The sequence below is a fragment of the Narcine bancroftii genome, chromosome 10, assembly GCF_036971445.1.
Source record: "Narcine bancroftii isolate sNarBan1 chromosome 10, sNarBan1.hap1, whole genome shotgun sequence".
NCBI classification, from domain to species: domain Eukaryota; kingdom Metazoa; phylum Chordata; class Chondrichthyes; order Torpediniformes; family Narcinidae; genus Narcine; species Narcine bancroftii.
In genome coordinates, this window is record NC_091478.1 from 66,268,400 (window position 1) to 66,288,469 (window position 20,070).

The window sequence follows — 20,070 nt, forward strand, 5'->3', positions numbered from 1 at the left end:
TAAGCAGCCCAACTCAATGGGAAAGGTAATGGCCGCAGGAAAGGGCAGCTCCCACTCAAAACCCACAAAACCAAAAACTGCACAAATGAACCCTAGAGCATAAAGAAACGCACAAACAGAAGGAGCAGTGTAATTTTGAAAACCAGAGGTTTGGAGACTGGATGTTACTGACAAATTTCCTCTTTATTTAAGAGCTACACACGAATATTCCATCATCTGTAAAAGAGACTGGCCACGTTGAACAGTCACCAGCAAGAAACGAATCAATAAATAAAGTAGAAACACCTCCACCATGGACGGCCACCGTTTTCCTATAAGCTGGTTCACTGTCAGCGTTTAAGGGTCACGCGTTATTCAGAGTGAGACAGTGGGGTGCAACCTTGTTTCAATCAAACTAGGAAATGACAAACAATATTGGTCATGAAAACTGTGGCTTTAATGTAAACACTACATTCGAGGTGTTGGCGTCACTAACATCCCACAGGAGAAAACACCATTCACTGAAAAGAAATAGCAGCACAGAAGTTCACTGAGAAAAAAAGAAAGCCTAACTTATATATTACACAGTATCATAGCAAATATTGTAAAACGGGGACATTTTACTGCACCTACTTTGCCAGTGAGAGCTGTGCTTTTCTATACAAACCTGGAGGGTGAATATTTTTGAATCCCAATACAATTAGAACTAAGAAGCCTAAACAGAGTTTCTTTGTTATTTGTACAGTTGCACTGTCTTAAGAGACAGTCCGGGTCCATAGTGCGTGCTGAGGGACTCCAGGCCTAGTCAAGATGTTGCAAATGCAGAACGTGGCTAAAGAGTAATCAAAGCTGCGCTGAACCGGAATAATCCAAAACATTAATTTGGGTTAACTAATCCAAGTCTTGTTCACAACCTCTCAGCAATATGTATTGAATTTAAAAATAAAGGTGGGGTGGCGGGAGGGGGAGGGGAATGACCTTTTGAAGCTACAAAGCACAGGAAATGAACTTTTTCAATAATTTATTATTTTAGCTTCTACTTTTAAAGACTGGGCTAAAACCAGATCTACAGCATTCTACTGAAACACACAACCACCATTCAGTTTCCAGAAGGTTGAATTGACCGTGTAGGAAGGCTGTGTCTCACAAAGGCCAAAGATCATGCTATCTGTACATAAGGGCACCAGGATAGTCCATTATACAGTCTGCAGAAAAAAAAGTCTGGCGATGGGGTGGGGGGAACCTTCCCGTCACACAAAACACGCAAAAGATTCTTCATGCACACTCTGAGGATATGGAGGAGAAACGTTTATCAGGTCATCATGTTGCCTGAGCCATTTTCACTAGCTCACCAAGGGGAGGAGCAAGGACAGGGATGGAGGGACAGGTTGGCACTGGTAAGGACAGTCAAAAAAACCCAGACAAAATAAAAACTTCTCTGGCAAGAGTAGACCTTCAAGCTCTTAGTAAACGGAAGCCCCTCTCCTCCCTCGGTCGGAGTGGAAAGCTCCAAGACTGTTGCTGTGCTTAACTCAGGGCCGTTCCATTCCACCTTGTGAAGAGGGAGGCTCAATGCAGCTGATATGGTGCTGTCCTGTGCGTCCTCAGGTTTCCTAACATATTAGTCAAAGAGCTGCCACGGAACTAAACACTGGAAACTCGGCCATTTGCTTGGAAGGTGAAGTGCACACAGGTTCCAGAGCACAGTCAAGTGTTAAAAACAGGCAAACACAGTACCATTAAAAGGACTCATCTTCCAGTGTTGGTGGGAGGTGGTGGGGGGTGTGGATTTTTTTTAAAGAGTTTTTGTAAAATTTCTCTTAAAGTGATGTAAGGTGTTAACTGTATACAAGTTTGTGATAAGGCTGCGGGTTTCTGGAGTCTAGTTCTGTTGGCAGCTTATGATAACAACTAAAAAGAATTATATACGTTATGCCTTTATTTACCAACTTGCATTCAATAATCATCACCAAATTTGCCTCTAGACAGTAAAGTCAGTATAAGCCGCAGCCTCGGAGATTGTTGGCAATGATGATGTCGGTGACGGCATCAAAGACCACCTGGATGTTGCCTGTATCTGTAGCGCAGGTCAAGTGGCAGTAGATCTCCTTATTGGGAGAGCGGTTCTTGCTCTCAAATTGTGCTTGAACATAAGCTGCACCATCCTCATAAGTATTGGAGCCTAAAGGCAAGGGTGGAATGGAAGAAAAAGCAGGTTTCAGCACAAGCGAATTGCACGTTTCCTGACTTTCCACACAAAACTGTTGACAGGACACGGACGAGTTCTCTTATTGTCCTTTCCTGCAGTGCAATGACTGAACGGCGTAGTCTGATCAGAACAATCACGTTTCCCGCCAACTTTTATCGTAGTGCTACAGTGCCTCCCTCCAGCATCCTGTCTGCTTTGGCGATAGTTGGCCTGCATTTCTTAGACTGACTTCCCACCTTCTGCCAAGGTAACATTTAATTTACATCTCTCAGTGATACCCAATGTCAGGGAGCAGCTTGCAAAGAGTGATAAATCCTAGGTCAGAATGATTTAGCTCACAACACCTGAGTGTGGTTGATCTGACAAACTGTTGGCTAACAGTTGACTAAAGTGGTCACTAACGGTGGTTATGTTACTGGATTAATGGTCAAAAGACAAATTCAATTTTAATTCTAATTTCAGTTAAATGAATAAATCTGATGTAATGGTGACAATGAAAGCATTAGGTTGTTAGAAAAAAAATCCTCTTGGTTCGCTAATATTTTCTGGGGATGGAAATTTGGTGTCCTTACCTGTGTAGGCCCAACAGAGATGAACATCTAAGTGAACCTTCAATGAGTAGCCCTGTTAGAACCATGGGTGGATTGGTCGCTCCACCGCTCACTGATCGACTGAAGGTGGGACCAACATTCACTCCAATATAAATACACAATCATATTTGATCAGCTGAACTATCACTGCAGTGCCATTTCAGGTGGTGAGACAGAAAATTATGTGACAATCTCAAGAGCTCTTCGATCTCTTTCATGGGCGGTGAGTTCAGGATTTGTCAGCCACTGGTTTGTGATACCACACCTGTGATGCATTTGAACTTGGGAGGAGCCCAGCTTGCATCTAATAAGGGATTTGCATGAAGACTGAATTCTCAATGAGTTGTGCAACAATAGGGCTTTATTAATAGGACAGATCCCAGACAGAATGAGAGTGCTCTAGCAATGCTCACTGCAGAACAGCAACAACCAATGAAAAGAAGTAGACAACCATTTAACAATTTCATCCCATGGTGGAATTGTGTGTATAACTGAAACCATCGAACAATCACACAACTGCATAGGCAATCCTGACACACACACACACACACACACACACACACACACACACACACACACACACACACACACACACACACACACACACACACACACACACACACACCTGCATAGACAATCCTGATACCAAAGACTCAGTTAATCCATATTGCCATAATCAACACAGACAATTCTTCTCTGTGGCCATGAGAGGTACACTTCCCTTAAAAGCAGGAGTCCATATAGATTCACTCCTGCTGCAAGAGGCTGACACTCAGTAGAGCAGAACTGACAAAATGACAGGCTTTTATAGAGGTGCTGTCTTTTGCATCAATCATCAAGGAGCATTTCTCCTTCTGCTTTTTCAGACAGAGGTGAAATATCCCATTGTGTAATCATGAAAATTGTATCGTGGCCAATATTTATACCTCAACCAATATAATAAAGAAATTAAAAACTGGTATCGGGACTGTAACCTGAAACATTAATTCTCTTTTTCTCTCCACAGATACGGCCTGATTCTGTTTCTCTCTCCACAGATGCTGCCTGATTTTCTGCATGTTTCCAGCATTTTCTGTTCAATTTTAGCTACTTATTTTTGTTTTTCAAGAATAGACAGATTTTCTGATCATCATTGTGTTACCATCTGTGGAAGCCTGCGGGGTACCAAATGCAATGTTGTATATTAGTATCTTTGGAACATGCTCAAATTGTGAAGCTAAATTAATCAATGTCTTTAGGTATTCTCCTACAGACAACCCCAACCCTGGTTGAACTGGGGAATAAGGTGTGGTGGAAAATAAATGGAATGGGTATCTGGGAAATTTTAAATCATTTAGGACGCACACTCCAACTCAGATTGATACCCTAAATGTCTGGCGTGCTTGCACATACCTTGCCTGATAAGCTCAAACAGTCCTTCAACAGGGTGTCATTTATAGACAGAAACACCTGTGTCAAGTTTCCAAAGACCCGTCCATTGTCATAAATTATGGTAAATTTACACGTGATGTTTAAGTTTGTTGACCAAAGGGCTTTGTTAGTAACAACTGTAAACGGATGTTACTCCATGCTTATTTAACGGTGCAACTGGACCACAGGCCAAGCAGACAGCGTTGTTCTTCTTCTTTTGCTTGGTTGAATGGTGATCAGTTGCCTGGATGCTTCTTCCACTCCAGGAGCCTGACAACATTAAATGTCTGTCACATCCCTAGATCACATTTTTCTTTATGCAGCGCTGTTTAGTTGTCAGTGGATAACTGCTCCAATTTTTAATATCAAGAACCTAAATTCAGCAAATGGGGACCGAGATCAGCAAGGATAGAGAATGTATCCCTCAAAATCTTATCTCACTTCAGCTTCATTTGCTGTTTTCTGCTACTGGCATCTCTCCACTTCCAGCAGTTCTTCTAGATTTGAATTCAGCCATGCATGAAACCTCGAACATTACAGAGCATGATGAACCTGGTGCCACTGGAAAACTTGAGGACAGCATGTATGTTACTTTTTGACTTGATTGCATTATAATTGAAGAGATTATGGAAAATGTTGATCAAACAAGTAAAACCTTTGTAACAGGAAATTAGGATACTCTGCTGTGATTACTTCCTGTAGCCCAAATAGTTTGAGCTGCCTTTGCCATTGCACTGTAGAAGTCATAGAACTGGGAAACTCCACCTGAAGGGGAGCCACGTTAATGTGGGTGATGATCAACCCTGAGAAGACAAAGCGTAACTGCCTGTCCTTCACAATCTATGGTATTATTTTCATTGAGTCTCTCATTATCAACACGCTGGAGGTCATCATTGACCAGATCACAATGAACTTACGGGGGTGGCAGAGTGGTGCAGCAGGTGATGCCTGCTGCCTTCCAGCTCCAGTGACCTGGCAACGATTCTGACCAAGATACATCAAGATCTTTGTGATGGGTTTCAGTCAGAAATGTTGACCATTTCAATTTTCCCACTGATGCCAGGGATTGTGTTTGGAAATAAACAAATATAACTGGACAGAGCAGCTGACTTGACTGAAACTCCATTCACCATTGATAACATCCACAACCTGCACATTTTGACTACAGTGTGAACTATCTAAAAATGCATTATAGCAAGTTTCCAAGACAGAATAATTCACCATGAAAACAGGCCCCTTGTGCAACCATGTCCACACCAACCATTATAGAGCCATCTTCATTGATCCTATTTCCGCTTTCGGACCCTCACCAACTTTCAATGATATTCCTGCCACCCACCTTCATTCAGGGCAGTTAACAGTGGCCAATTACCAACCAACCAGCACGACCGTGGTAAGTGGAAGGATACTCAAGAAAACCCAATCAGAGAGAGAACTTGCAAACTCCACATAGATAGGATCCGCGGTCAGGATTCAGCCTGTGTCTCTAGTGCTGTGTCATTGTGCGGCCCAGCATGTTGTAAACTCACAGCTTCCACCAACTTGTAAGTAAAGGCCAGCCAAACATTTCAGGGTTTCCCCACCTCCTGACCTGGAAGAAAACTCCTGTGTCTTTATGCATGGAAGGTCAGTTTTCTCCCATTCCTTACCTACCAGCACTGTGGAAGCACCATCATACCTCAGTAATACAAGGACCCAACTGATCATGTTCTTCCCAAGAGTTTTTAGGGTTAAGGAATAAAGACGGGCCTGATCAGCAATTCTCAAATCCCATATATGAACAGTAATTGGCAAAAAGAGTAATCAGATTGAACAAAGAATGAGAATATGCTAGTCGGTGATGACTCCAATGTTAGAGGACACTAGCCATACCAAGGTTATTGGAATTAGTCCTTCAAACTACAGGGGGTTTTCAAATGCCAACTGCAGGACTTCTAATGGAAATTGTGGCAATTCCAACTGAGGAAAAAAATCTAAGTTGTGAATTTCTAATAATCTTTTTGGCAGAACTGTTTATTATCTGAATGCCCTGGAATTACCTCAGATCCCCAGAATATTTTGTAGCATGCAGTCACACATGCTCCTTTTCACTAATGGAGAGGAAGGTATTGTGGGGAATGTTCTGACTTGTTGTCCAAACCAACAGTTAACAGCGAAGCTCCAATTTATTTTTCAGTTCAGTTCATTCCCCTGCTGGGGCGGCACAGTTGGTATAGCGGTTAGTGCAACGCCTGTACAGTGCAATGCCTGTACAGCGCTGTCTGTAAGGAGTTTGTATGTTCTCCCCATGTCTGCGTGGGTTTCCCCCGGGGGCTCGGGTTTCCTCCTGCCGTTCAAAATGTACCGGGGGGGGGGGGGTAGGTTAATTGGGCGGCATGGACTTGTGGGACGAAAGGGCCTGTTACCGTGCTGCATGTCTAACATTTTAAAAAATCTCATCCTACTAAACTTATGTTCCCAAGCTTCAGTTATATGAAGATGAATTAAAAATTTACATTTGAAGGTACTGAACTTTGCTGGTAAATTATATTTCCAACATTATTTTAAACCTCAGAACCAATTCTAAATACACATAATACTATAGGATTTAAACTGTGCCAGTTTATTCCCAAACATGAATCCTTATAGAGATTATAAGGGAGCAGTATCTAAACCAGAAACATTACCAGAAAAGTAAACACATGCCTTTGCATTAATCGCATCTCTTAGCATAATCCTTCCTACCTGACATGAGAACACCATGAGTTCAAAGCTGGGTCTCAATGAGCTTGCAATATAAGGTAATATTGGTCACCACTGCACAAAAGGCTTGTTGCTTGATTTTGGGTGCTGATGTAAAACTGGTCATCGTGTTTGCAGCTCAAAATCCTTTGTTTTCAATGAAAACAAAAGGCAGGAGAATGCAAATCAGGCTGCCCCCCCCCCATCCCCCAACCCCGCCATCAGAAACACATAAAAGCTGCAGAGACTGAAATCTTGTGCAAACTAAAAGGTCAGGAGCATCCAGGGAGAGAAATGGACAATCGGCATTTTGTGTCGAGATATTTTTTGGGACAAAGGCCTGAAGGGGTGATAGGAAGCATAAAGGAATGGGGGGGATAGTTATGGGTGGAAGGGCCAAGGGGGGGTCATAGAACACTGAGCACATGAACATGGGAGAAGGGGAGTGGGGTGACTGGTAAGGGGGAAGAGGACAGCCAGGAAAATGGGAACAGATCAGGATGGAGGTTACCAGTAAATGGAAAATTTAATGTTCATTCCATTGTTTTCTAAGATACCAGGGCAGAATGTGTCATGTTGTTCTTCAGATTTCTATTTGGCCTCACCTTGGCAATGGATGAGGCAAAGGACAGCCGTCTGTGTGGGAATGGAGAGGGGAATTACATTTGCTGGCAACAGGGAGTTCCAGCTGGCACCTGTGGCCATCTTGCCGTCATCTATTTTACACATCACACAAATCACAGAGATCTGTGAAAAAAATATAAGGCAAGTTGAGCCAAAAAAGCTGGATCTCAAAGGCTGTCGTAAAAACACACAGAGAAATGCTGGAGGAACTCAGTCGGTCTCACAGCGTCCATAAGGAGGTAAAGATACGCTACCAACATTTCAGGCCTGAGCAAGAATAAAGAGTCTGAAGGCTGGCCAGGAGGGAAGGAGTCAGACCAACAGAAGAGGAAAGATAATCATTGATTTTGGTTCTGCGAAAGGAGACAGAGGGAAAAGGGAGATGGAGCTATAGGAGAAAAGCAACAGAGGGAAGAAGGCCACTGTCTTTCCCAGTGAACATCAGCAGCTGATGTGATCATCAAGTGGTGACCACACCTCCCTACTTCTCCCTCCCACATACTTTCACTGAGCTAAACCACCATATACGATGCAGACATAGTCACCCAGATAAACACAAGCACAGAGGTACTTGCCAGAAATCCTCTGAAAGTACAAAGCTTGCAGTCAGCACATTGTTCTTGCAAGGAGCCAGCAATAATGCAACGTAAACAATATGAAGGTCTTGCACTCTTCCATACTCCTATATCCTTCTGTGATTCCAATATTTAAATTAAAATTTTTTTAGACATACAGCACGGGAACTTGCCATTTCATCCCACAAGTCTGTGCTGTCCAATTTGCACTCAATTAACCTACAGCCCCGGTGAAAACCCATGCTGACACGGGGAGAATGTACAAACTCCTTACAGACAGCTTTGGATTCGAATCCTGGTTCCGATCGCTGGCGCTGTAAAGGTGCTGCTTTAACTGCGACACCAACTGTGATGCCCTTTAATTAAATTTATCCTTCGAAAATGTAATGGTTATGCCTCAACTGCGCTCTGTGATTTAAAAAAAAATCCAGGAATTCTAAATATAAAGAAATATAAGAGCGCAGGAAACAGGATCAGGAATAGGCCAAGCAGCATCTTGAGCCTGTTGTTATTCAAATAGATTGTGCTGAGGTAACTTCGCCTGGACTCCACTTTTCTGCTGTTCCACTGACTCTCGATTTCCTTGTAGATCAAAAATCTCTGCCTTCAGTCTCTTCAGGACATTATAAACTGATCAATCCCTCCTTAACGAGGAGAATTTCCATTTCCTTCCAGATAACACATTTGTAATTTCTCAAAAACTCCCACAAATTTCCTTTAGCAAACTCTTCTTGCATAACCAGTGAAAGTTGAGATTTTAATCCATTTATCTGAGCCTGTCATCTTGTACATTAAAGAGAACTCAGTAGCAGTTCACAAGTTACACCACTTCTATTCCTGTCTGAATCTTGCTCATTTGAATCTTGCATACCTTGTCAACAATTTACACATTTCTTCATTCCTCATATAATTTCATTGGTTTCCACCGGGATTCTTAACTAAACATGTGTGTGAAGGTCCATGAATCCTCCACAGCTTTCGTTCCATTGGCATCTTTAAAATATTTCAAAAAGTGATTTTCAATGGGTAAGTTCTGAAACTTCTTGAAAGTATAAAATGATTGTTGACCTATTGGTAGTGAGTTTTACACTTTCCTTGTCTTTTCTTCCTGCTGGTTAGTGAGACAAAAATCTGACGCTGGTTGCTTGTCATCCATCTTACACTTCAAGGCAAAGCCAAAATTGCCTCTTTAAAAATATGATTGGATCCCTCAGATCTGCAAAACCTTTTCCCTGAGCCAACGTGCAACCAAAACTCTCCTTCCATCCCACCCACACTCTCAAATCCACCCAGCCTGCCTTGCTGCACTTTACAGCCACGGAAGTTTCACTGTTTACGCACACACACAACTGCAGTTGGCAGACCTGAGACCCTTCAGACACAACATGGAAAAGGGTTAGTACCTTTGAAAGTAGTGTATGTTGCTCACTAGACAGGAGCAGAATGAGTGCACACACGTGCACACAGTGAGCCAAACACTGCGGGAGAGGCTAAAGAAGGGAAGGTGTAATTCAGTAAAACTCCTACCTGTGTACTCAGGGAAACAGATTGTGAGAGGTGACTTCTTGATCTTCTCACCGAACAAATCTTTCTTGTTGAGGAAAAGAATAATGGAGGTGTCGATGAAGAACTTATTATTACAGATGGAATCAAACAGCATAAGAGACTCGTGCATGCGGTTCTGCAGCAAGGGAAAGGGAGAGAAGAGAAAGAGAGAAAGGAGGATTCGTTAGCATCAGAAAGGGGAAACCATATGAATAAGTGTGGTTAATAAATATGAGCCAAATAGATTTTAGATACAGGTAAGCATCCAAACCAGCTCAGGTCATTGAATATTTAGAGAGAGAGATGTTTTTTTTGTGCGTACACACTCACACACACACACACACACACACACACACACACACACACACACACACACACACACACACACACACACACACACACACACACACACACACAGTCTAAAACCTTCAGCCTTTTTTCATTGCTCAATGTAAAAACACATGAACTTCGCCCAATTCAAATCCTTATCTAGAATCATACATTCACTTGCTTCATTGCTTCCATGACCACGCTTAGAAATTTAAGTTAGAAAATTCACCAGGTTAAAACATCATAGGACAGACTGGTTAAGGGATATGGAGAATGGGAATCACATCAGCCTCTATAGGTGTTGAACACCTAAAAGCACAATCACTGCAATTTTGTTTCCCACATATCGACAATACAGATGTTCCTCTTGTTCTACCCATTCCTTCCAAACCTTCCCTACAAACAAAGACCAACTTGTTTTCTTTCTTTCCTAGTTCTGTTGAAATATCTTGGCCCTGAAATATTAACCATGTTTCTCTTTCTACAGATGCTGTCTGTCCTGCAGAGTGTTTCTACCATTTTCTGTTTCTATTGATTTTCCAGCATCTGGATTTATTTTTATTTTCATTGACAATGCGCAGTGAAATAAGATTGCACTTGCCCTTTTGACAAGATTGCTGGATTTTATTTTGCTTTAATGGCATTTCACTCACTACCCAGCACACCTGAACTGATAGGTCTGTCAAGAGATTAGTTGGCCAGGGCAGATTTAAGGCTAAGGTATACAATCCACTTCCTTCTATTATGCAATCTGCCTCAGGCACAATGGCCTTGGAGTGATAGAACTCAGACTGGGGCATTGTGGCACATAGAGAGCTCCAAGATTTTCTGTCAAGCACTCCAATGTATAGATACAAGATTTGTGCTGGACCATATACTCAGGCCTATGGGATGCTGAGCTTCATTAACTGAGGGATTGAGTTCAAGAGTTGAGAGGTCATGTTGCAACCCTACAGATCTCTGGTGAGATCCCACTTATTGTGTTCAGTTCTGGTCTCCTCATTATAGGAAGGATGTGGAAGGTTTGGAAAGGGTACAAAAGAGATTTACCAGGATGTTGTCTGGATTGGAAATAAGCCTTATGAGGCAAGGTTAGCAGAGCTAAAACTTTTCTCTTTGGAACGAAGAAGGATGAGAGGAGACAATGGAGGTCTACAAGATTCTGAGAGGCATAGTTATGGTGGACAGCCAAAACATTTTTCCCAGGATAGGAATAGGAAACACCAGGGGACATTTCTACAAAGTAAAGGGAGGAAAGTTTAGGGGAGACATCGAGGGTGTTTTTTTTACATGGAGAGTTGTGGGGGTATGGAATGCCTTGCCAGGGATGGTGGTGGAGGCTGAAACTTTAGGGCCATTTAACAGACTCTTAGACAGACACATAGATGGAAGAAAAATAGAGGTAGGGAGGGTTTAGTTTTTTTGGGTAGGAATATATAGCACAACATCAAGGGCTGAAGGGCCTGTACTGTGCTTCAGTGTTCTATGTTCCGTCACTAATAAGCCCTCTTCCTAACTACTGTCCAGTTTGATCATCCCAAAGAGCGTACAGGAGAGGACTTTGCATTCACAAACTTGCATGGCTTTCTGCAGCATCCTTCCAGCTGCAACTTTCAGTAAATGGTTGTAGGTAACAATCTAACAGAACCAGCAATGGTTTTCACTTTCATCGAATGGATATGGGCCAACCAATTGAACTAATTAGTCCATCCATTCAACAAAACTTTTCGATGGAATTATTGAGGTAAACAACATGAAGGTAGTCATATTGTATCCTATACGTGGACCTCGTCGTCTGACTGAATTTCATCACCATTTGGAGTATTAGATATCAGACTAATTCATCCAAAACCAGACACAACTATTCTCTCAAGTTACACTGGGTATACAGCTGAGGACAATTATTATATTTGAATTTAGCCACATTGTCCTGCAAAAGGTCAGAGAAGAAATAGGAAAAGGGAGAAAGTCAAGTTCATTAAGATGGCGCAGAGAGAGAATAATTAAAATCTGCTCATAAGTAATGAATACTGATATTGGAAACTATAGACAGTAGTCTAAATATCCCATATAATGAGTAATGGTGGTTAGTTATTTATAGACACAAATAAATATTAAATAAAGTGAAAACTACAGGAGGTTTAGAAGCTACTTGAGAACAAAGATTAGTTCATTAGTGTTTGTTGCTTTGACATGAAATCATCTGAAAATTCAAGGAGCTAGTCCAAATGGGTCTCTCATCTTAGAATCACGAATCAGTGCAACGTGAAGAATGCATTCTGCATCACTGGTTCAGACACAAGGAGACAAATGCATAAACTAGCAAATAACTAGTACTTTATTGACATTTCACTAAGAAATACATTAACAACAGAAATAAATAACAATGTACAAACAGACACATACCTTTTTATTTATGAGTAATTAGGAATAAAGTACTAAATTATCCTAAGCAATCACTTGAACCATGTTATGGTTCCCAGTCCCACAGAGAGATATGCAAGAGATTGGCACTAAACCTTGGCACATGCTAGAAGAGCGAGGACCTCATTACAATTAGGTTTTGGACGTGGTCCTCAAGGTTCACTTACCTGAAGTGCTCCACCCCTAGTAATGCACAGGATTACTAGATGTCACCCAGTTTGTGGTTAAAACTGTGGAAAGGAATACTATCGCCTGATAGAGTTAATCGACAATTATCATTAGTAAATGAGCGTAATGATTTTCAAAACCACAATAGCATATGGTAGAGCTGCATGAGTGGTTCAAAGCCAGTGTGCGGCCTTGCACACTCATTCTATAATAATACTGTCAAACTGCTGACAATGGGATAGGTTCTCTCAGTAACTACGAGGTAGCAATAGCCCAACACCACAGAATTAAATCAACATTCAGCAAAGTTGCCTGTATTCTTACATCCCATCTTCAGAAAGAGGACAGTGCTTGTAACAGATTTATTAAACATGTTCCTGTGCTGAAACCTCCAATGAGAGAGACTTATGAAAACATTTTTCTTTCCGATACCCGCCAAGTTCTAACTTCTTCCCCAAGAAAACACAGATACTCCAGAAACAAGATAGAAACCATCTTCTGGAGCTGCTCCTATTGCCAAATTCTCCTTCTAGCCCATATTATGCCACAAAGGTCAATAGTTGTCAAATTCTGATAACACTACCATTACCATTAAGCAATTTGCACTACTGACCTAGTTCAAAATGTAGAACATGCATCAGTAGTTATCAATGCTATAACATGTATCATTCTTTTCTATTTTCAATCATAGACACTGTCCTTTCATACAAATATTAAGTAACTGTTATAACCTGAGCATTATCCAGGATTCCACAATAAATCAAGTTCCCATCAGGTCTTTCTGTCCTGCCATGGAAAATACTTGTAGCCAGTAATACCAGCTAGACTTTGTGTGGTCATGGACAAGTATATCAAATAAAGACCTGGGAGAAAGATTCCAAATGGGGAAAGACTGATTTTACACAGTGGGATGTGACTTGCCAAAAGAGGACTGGAATCAACTACTTTTAGAGGAATGCAAAGGATTCAAGAAGGAGTTCAGAGCAAATATGCGCTCATGCTTTTGAAGTCCTGGGCTCTGTGGGAGGAGCGGAATGTACAGGAGAGGAAAAGGCAAAAAAGGGCGTGTTAGACAGCATGAGCCCAATACAGAAAGTATTAAAGAATGTTGAAAGTGCACGATAGTAAATGGAAAGCACTCTAAGAAAACCAAAAAGGGCCTGAAAACATATGCTCAAGGACTCCTATTAATGGAAAAGATGAAGAAGGGGTTAATTAAGAAGAGTGTAATGTCTGTTTGATCAAAAAAGGTGGAAGTCAGGGCTCTTAATGAAGACTTCATACCTGTCTTCATAAAAGAAGGGACAATAACTGATGTCGTGGCCGAGAAGGAGCACAGAATATTGGATGGGATAAACAATGAGAGAGCAAATGTTCATGAGCTCAGTGCTCACCGCAAGCAGACAGGATGCCAGCGAAATGAACTGTAGCTGTTGCAAGGAACAACCGAGGAAACACCAATGCTCTGACCATCTTTTTCCAAATCTTTCTGACTATGAGCATGGTTTTGGAGAATGGCTGATGTTGAACCATTGAATGAAAAAGGAATGAAGGGATCGACTGAGTAATTATGAGACATTCAGTCAGTCCAGCCTTTGGAGGGATACGTGGTGAAGCTGTACAAAATGTTTCAACTGCCAGATGCAAATTAATCAAGTCAGCTTTCAGGGGACATTTGTCTGAGCAACTTGCTTGAAAAAGGTGAACAGGAGGGTTATTGACCAGAAATGACCATTCTCTCTACCCTGCCTATCTTGTTGAATGCTCCCAGCACTCTTTGTTAGCAATGTGGGAAATTTATTATTATTTAAGATTCACAAGGTCCCTTCATGGCAGGTTAACGCTGCTGAAGATCCAGCTGCGCTGGATGGGTCACGTCTCCAGAATGGAGGACCATCGCCTTCCCAAGATCGTGTTATATGGCGAGCTCTCCACTGGCCACCGTGACAGAGCTGCACCAAAGAAAAGGTACAAGGACTGCCTAAAGAAATCTCTTGGTGCCTGCCACATTGACCACCGCCAGTGGGCTGATATCGCCTCAAACCGTGCATCTTGGCGCCTCACAGTTTGGCGGGCAGCAACCTCCTTTGAAGAAGACCGCAGAGCCCACCTCACTGACAAAAGGCAAAGGAGGAAAAACCCAACACCCAACCCCAACCAACCAATTTTCCCCTGCAGCCGCTGCAACCGTGTCTGCCTGTCCCGCATCGGACTTGTCAGCCACAAACGAGCCTGCAGCTGACGTGGACTTTTACCCCCTCCATAAATCTTCGTCCGCGAAGCCAAGCCAAAGAAAAGAAAAATTCTAAAGGAAAAATTCTGTGGGATCCAAAATAAAATGGCTAGATATCAAATTGGCTTTGTAGCTGGGAATACTGAGCAATATTTGATGGGAGTGAAACACAAAAGTCCGCTGTGATTGTCATAAAAACACAAAAAGGCTGGAGGGACTCAGCTGGCCACTCAGCATCCCTAGGAGGCTTTTTGCTCATACCTTGAAGAAGGGCTCAGGTCTGCAATGTTCATTAGAGAGCTTTACCTCCTACGGACCCGCTGAGTCCTTCCAGCATTTTAATGTTTGACGGGAGTTTTCATGGCCATTTCCACTGGGGTATGAGAATAGGTCCCTTGCTTTTTGAGGTATATAATTAAGGATTTAGACAAGTACAGAGACACGATTAAGAAGTTCTCAGATAGAAAAGGCAAAAAAAGGGCACGGCAGATATTTAATAGCACAGAGATCCTGCAAGAATGACGATAGAGAATGATTGAAAGCCTAAAAGAACTTGGGGAAACCAAGAGAGGGCCTGAAAAATATATGCAAATAAATCAAGGAAAACTAAGTATACTTTTAGAAATGTCGTAGAAAGATTAAGAGGTTAACTAAGAAAAGAACAAGAAAATAATATTCCTGTGATTGATGGCAAGGAGAAAAATTAATACTGCAGAAATTGTCAGTGGACTGGTTACATTAGCAGAGAAGTAGCAAATAAATGTTCATGTGGTGACCTATAAGACAATTCATTTGGGAAGGATGAGAGGCCAAGTGAATGCATGATAACTGGTAGGTCTAGGATATAGAGGGATCTTTAAGTGGCAAGACATGAATGGGATGATTCGGAAAGATATGGAGCTTGCACTAGAACTGCACCTAAAAGAATAATTGGGTAATATTTACAGTACTGTGTATGGTCCAGGTGGCCATATTATTGAATAGATTTGTGGTTCTCAACCTTTTTCTTTCTACTAACACACCACTTTAAGTAATCCCTAGGCTATCGGTGTGTGGTGATACGAATATATGACTGCCAATGGATAGCTGGCCCATCCCCCACTGGTGACATGCTCCCTGGTAGCTCTTCCCCTTGTGACCCTGGAATAAAGGTCAACCTCCCTCTCCCTGTCCTCAGTCGAGCACTTGGCATCAGGCCAGCTACAAGTTTAAAGTATAATAAAGCCTATTGTTCCTCACACCATGGCTTTGGAGTTATTGATAGAGCCTATCACGGTGCTAAGGGATTGCTTAAGGTGGGATGTGGGTGGGAAGGAAAGGTTGAGAATCACTGCTCTAGACCCAATTGTTACTGAAATATTTTGCTTGAGAAAAATTGTCATTGGCCCATTTCCTTTCGAGTTATGAAACCATGCACATAACGAGTCAATTAGGCACGATTAAAACAGTGGGTTTCAAACTTTTTCTTTCCACCCACATACCACCTTATGCAATCCCTTACTAATCACAGAGCACCGATGGCATAGGGAATACTTAAAGTGGTATGTGAGTGGAAAGAAAAAGGTTGAGAATCACTGGAATAAATGAACAGAAGTTTTTGCCTAAACTGGAAAATTTTAGTTAGGGAGCAAGATTGGAACAGAGGAAACTGAGGGGAGATTTTGTTGGGGTGTATAAAAGCACGAAGGTCTAAGAAGGAGTTGAGAGAAGTCCGCTTCCCTTAATAGCCAGAGTTAAAGTAATTTTGTTTTAGGCTGGAGGGTTGATGGTAAAGGGGAGGTTCAAGAACCTGTTGCCAGAAATCAACTGTTTCCAAATGGAATTTGCACCTGTACTTGAAGCGTTGTAACGCACAAAGTTGAGGTCAAGAAGTTGGAAAGCGCGATAGGGTGGCTTATCTGCCTTGGCTCATCTTCTGGCAACATGGATACATGGGCCAAGAGGTCTCCATCAATGCCCTAGGATGGGACAGGAATGTCAGGAGGAGAGCTGGCTGGGTTGTTCTCCACTGCTCCTCTTGGTTACAAACTGTCACATATTGTTGTGATTACATATATGTCAGAGGGAGTGAACAACTGGGGTTTCTGCGAACTTGGAGGAACAAGTTTGAGGAAGCAATGTTGAATTCAGGCACACTGACCAAATTGTTATCTACTGGAGAGTCAGAGCTATGCCCTGACCTTGTTAGGTAATCAAAGAAGCACCTACTGAAATGATCTGCATCACTCAAATGGGATAACTGAGTGAAACAGTGAAGACAAACACTGATGATCACTTCTGTTCCAACAATTCTTGCTAATTAAATTGTGTCTTAACTGTTCTGAAAATGCTCCAAAAATCCAACTCTGGACATCCATTCCCCAAGGCAACCAATAGTGTAGAAAGATTCTTCTCTACAATCAAAATGTGAACATGGTATTTACGGTTTTGGAGTTATTCCAGAAGTGTGGAGACTCGTCTTGTGCCTGGGGTGAGGGAGGCGCACCGCAGAAAAACTCCACGTAATAACAAATCTCCCCAAAACTGTCTCCTTTGAAAAGCCAAGCTCATTGGTAACTGGGGCAGAAATAAAGTTATTTTACTTTAGTTTTGTTTAATAATTTTGATTTAAGTCATCTTTACATTACTTTTGCAGCTTTTAATAGACATTTAAGGATATAAAATGACAGATAATTAAAGGCATCACGTGACTGGATCTCCCCATATATCTTGAAAAAAAATCACACTATCCACGCAGTTAGAATTGTGAAATACTTTTAAAGATTGTCATTAAGATTTTGATGATTGACCGCTTTGATTAGTTTGCAGAAAGTACGCTGTACATTCCTCCACAGATCTTTTTCTATGAGATGCTGTAGATAGAATGGACTCAATTGACAATGATAATTCCCATCAACGTTGTTGAAACACGGTTCAGTAAAATATCACTGACCAATCATAAAAGATATGAACATTATCAACAACCTTTTGACCCTCTCCTGTAAATGTGTAAAACCCAAGGAAGGCAAACCCATGGACACGTTTGCACGTGGTCCCAGTACTGACTGGCTTTGTTCAGATCAGCCATTCCCAAAGTGGGTGGTGCCACCCTCCTGGGGGTGGTGGAAAGATCCAAGGGGGTGGTGAGGAAAAAAAGGGCAGTCCAAACGTTTCCGGCAAACTCGTTATGTGCCAACTGTCAGATGAGGAGGGGGTTGGATGACTGTCAGAGACGGTGACGGCTGGGATGGCGACTGGCTGGGACGGTGACTGCCTGGGATGGTGGCTGTCCAGGACAAGGGCGCTCAGGATGGGACTGCTTGGGACGGCGACTGTCTGGGATGGTGACGCAGCTCAGTGAACAAAAAAGTGGAGACAATAGAGAGTGAAAACTGTGAAGACACTGTAGTTACAGGTAAAATGTAAATTTACCCTTTCATATTGCTAAATAAATTTGTTTACTACAAGTTTTATTTGTGAAATACACATGCTTGTTTATAGTGTTAGATAGTTGTTGTTTGAAATTTGCAGTCAACCTAATTCCAAGAAAGAAATGTGTGTTCGTTGTATGTGAGTGTGGTGGGGAGTGGGGTGGGGCAATGGGTGGGGTGCTAGGGATGTGGCCTGGGAGCCAAGGGGGTGGCAGTCCAAAAAACTTCAGGAACCACTGGTTTAGACAAACGTTAAAACCCTCAGTGATTCCTTCTGATCCAATAGCACAGGCCTGCTTGGAGCAGATGATGTGGTTCTTCACAAATCAGATGGACAGAGCAGCTATCTCTGATCAGCAACAACTGGAAACTTGGGTCCTCATGGAGCAGATAAACACACATCTAAGTCAATATGGTTTTGTCATAGCCCAGGGTCCTTGTAATCCCAGCATGGGCTACATAATTGTGATAGTACAGATCTATCACCAATGTACATAGTGTATATAGTTACTGTATCTAGACTGTGTTTACAGCAATTGGCTGAGAGCTAAGCCACGCCTATTGTCTGGGCCTTAAAGGGTTGTGTCCCTAGCCAGGTCGGATCATTCCGGACTGGTCGGCCACCTGTGAAGAGCTTCTGTCTTTTGCTAATAAAAGCCTTGGTTTGGATCAACAAGTCTTTGATTCTTTCGATGAGCTCTACAATAATCATTCAACATTCCTTGAGCAATATCTTCCTGACTAAATTGGCATTTTAGTTTCAACAATTACACATAAAAAGCACAACAAACTAGTTTCACCATCAAGCTGGAATGTGACTGAGCAGGACAGTTTGGTTTCCAAGTTTTGAAATATCCATTTTAAAATAAACAAGTTGATGAACCTTTCAGGTAAAGTGAATGCAAGGATAATTGTGGCTAAACTGAAAAAAGGAAGAGAAAAAGTAAAGGAGAGAGAAACACAGCAAAAATGTTTGTGTGTGTCTGTGTGGGTGTGTGTCTGTGCGTGTGTGCCTGTGTGTGTCAATGTGTGGAGAGAAGTATTGGAACATGATCTCTATATTGTATATTAACATATATGCATGCATTGTTGAAAACTTGGATGGTTACACATGAATGAATGGGTCAATAAATGAGCAAATCCTTGGCACCTGAAGCAAGCATCAATTGTTGAAAACTTGAATGGTTACACATGAATGAATGGGTCAATAAATGAGCAAATCCTTGGCACCTGAAGCAAGCATCAATTAACATGAGAGGCCTTCATTCCAGGGCCTCCCACTTTGGTTTTGCACTGCAGTCAGTGGTGTCACGAGTTATACCACTGCTTAAGCACTGAAGGGCACCCTAAAATATCAAGGCAAAAGTCGCAGTATAACTGCACCCAAAAGGTTATAGAATACATATCTGTCTCCCTGACTTGAGTGTGTAGGCAAATGGTAATAAAACCTGTCTAAATCTGTTCTCTCCATGAGTTTCTGCTGCACAATAGACTGTTCTCTTTCCATCTAAAGTAAAACCAGCGATGGAATTATTTGCAGAAATGCCATCTCACAGCACCCAATGGTTCTAGCATAGTTCACACCCTTGCAGATTGTTAGCAATAATCACATCGGTTACTGCATCAAAAACAAACTGGATGTTATTGGTGTCAGTGGCACAGGTGACGTGCGTGTAGATCTCCTTGTTCACCGACTTGTTCTTGGTCTCGTACTGGGCCTGAATATAAGAAACAGCTTCAGCAAACGTGCTGGGGCCTGAAAGAGAGAGAAAGAGAGAGAGAGAGAGAAAGAGCGAGACAGAGACAGAGACAGACACAGTAAAACAAATAGCATCAGCAATGTTGAAAATTG

At 42.0% G+C, this 20,070-nt stretch overlaps 1 protein-coding gene across 4 annotated transcripts in view; it reads right to left on the reverse strand.

The window, feature by feature from the left end:
• Positions 1-205: 205 nt before the first annotated feature.
• The window catches only part of gnao1a (guanine nucleotide binding protein (G protein), alpha activating activity polypeptide O, a), a 268,174-nt gene continuing 248,309 nt past the window's right edge, over positions 206-20,070 (reverse strand). Inside the window, exons 7-8 of one of the 4 annotated variants that reach the window (XM_069901185.1) lie at positions 9,636-9,789; positions 206-2,161 (exon numbers count right to left, since the gene is read on the reverse strand). In XM_069901185.1, coding sequence (XP_069757286.1) covers positions 1,974-2,161; positions 9,636-9,789 — 342 coding nt within the window. In that variant the 3' untranslated portion in view covers positions 206-1,973. Of the gene's footprint in view, positions 2,162-9,635; positions 9,790-17,433; positions 19,975-20,070 lie in introns of those variants that run through there. The other 3 variants (XM_069901186.1, XM_069901187.1, XM_069901183.1) reach the window with 3 other exon arrangements.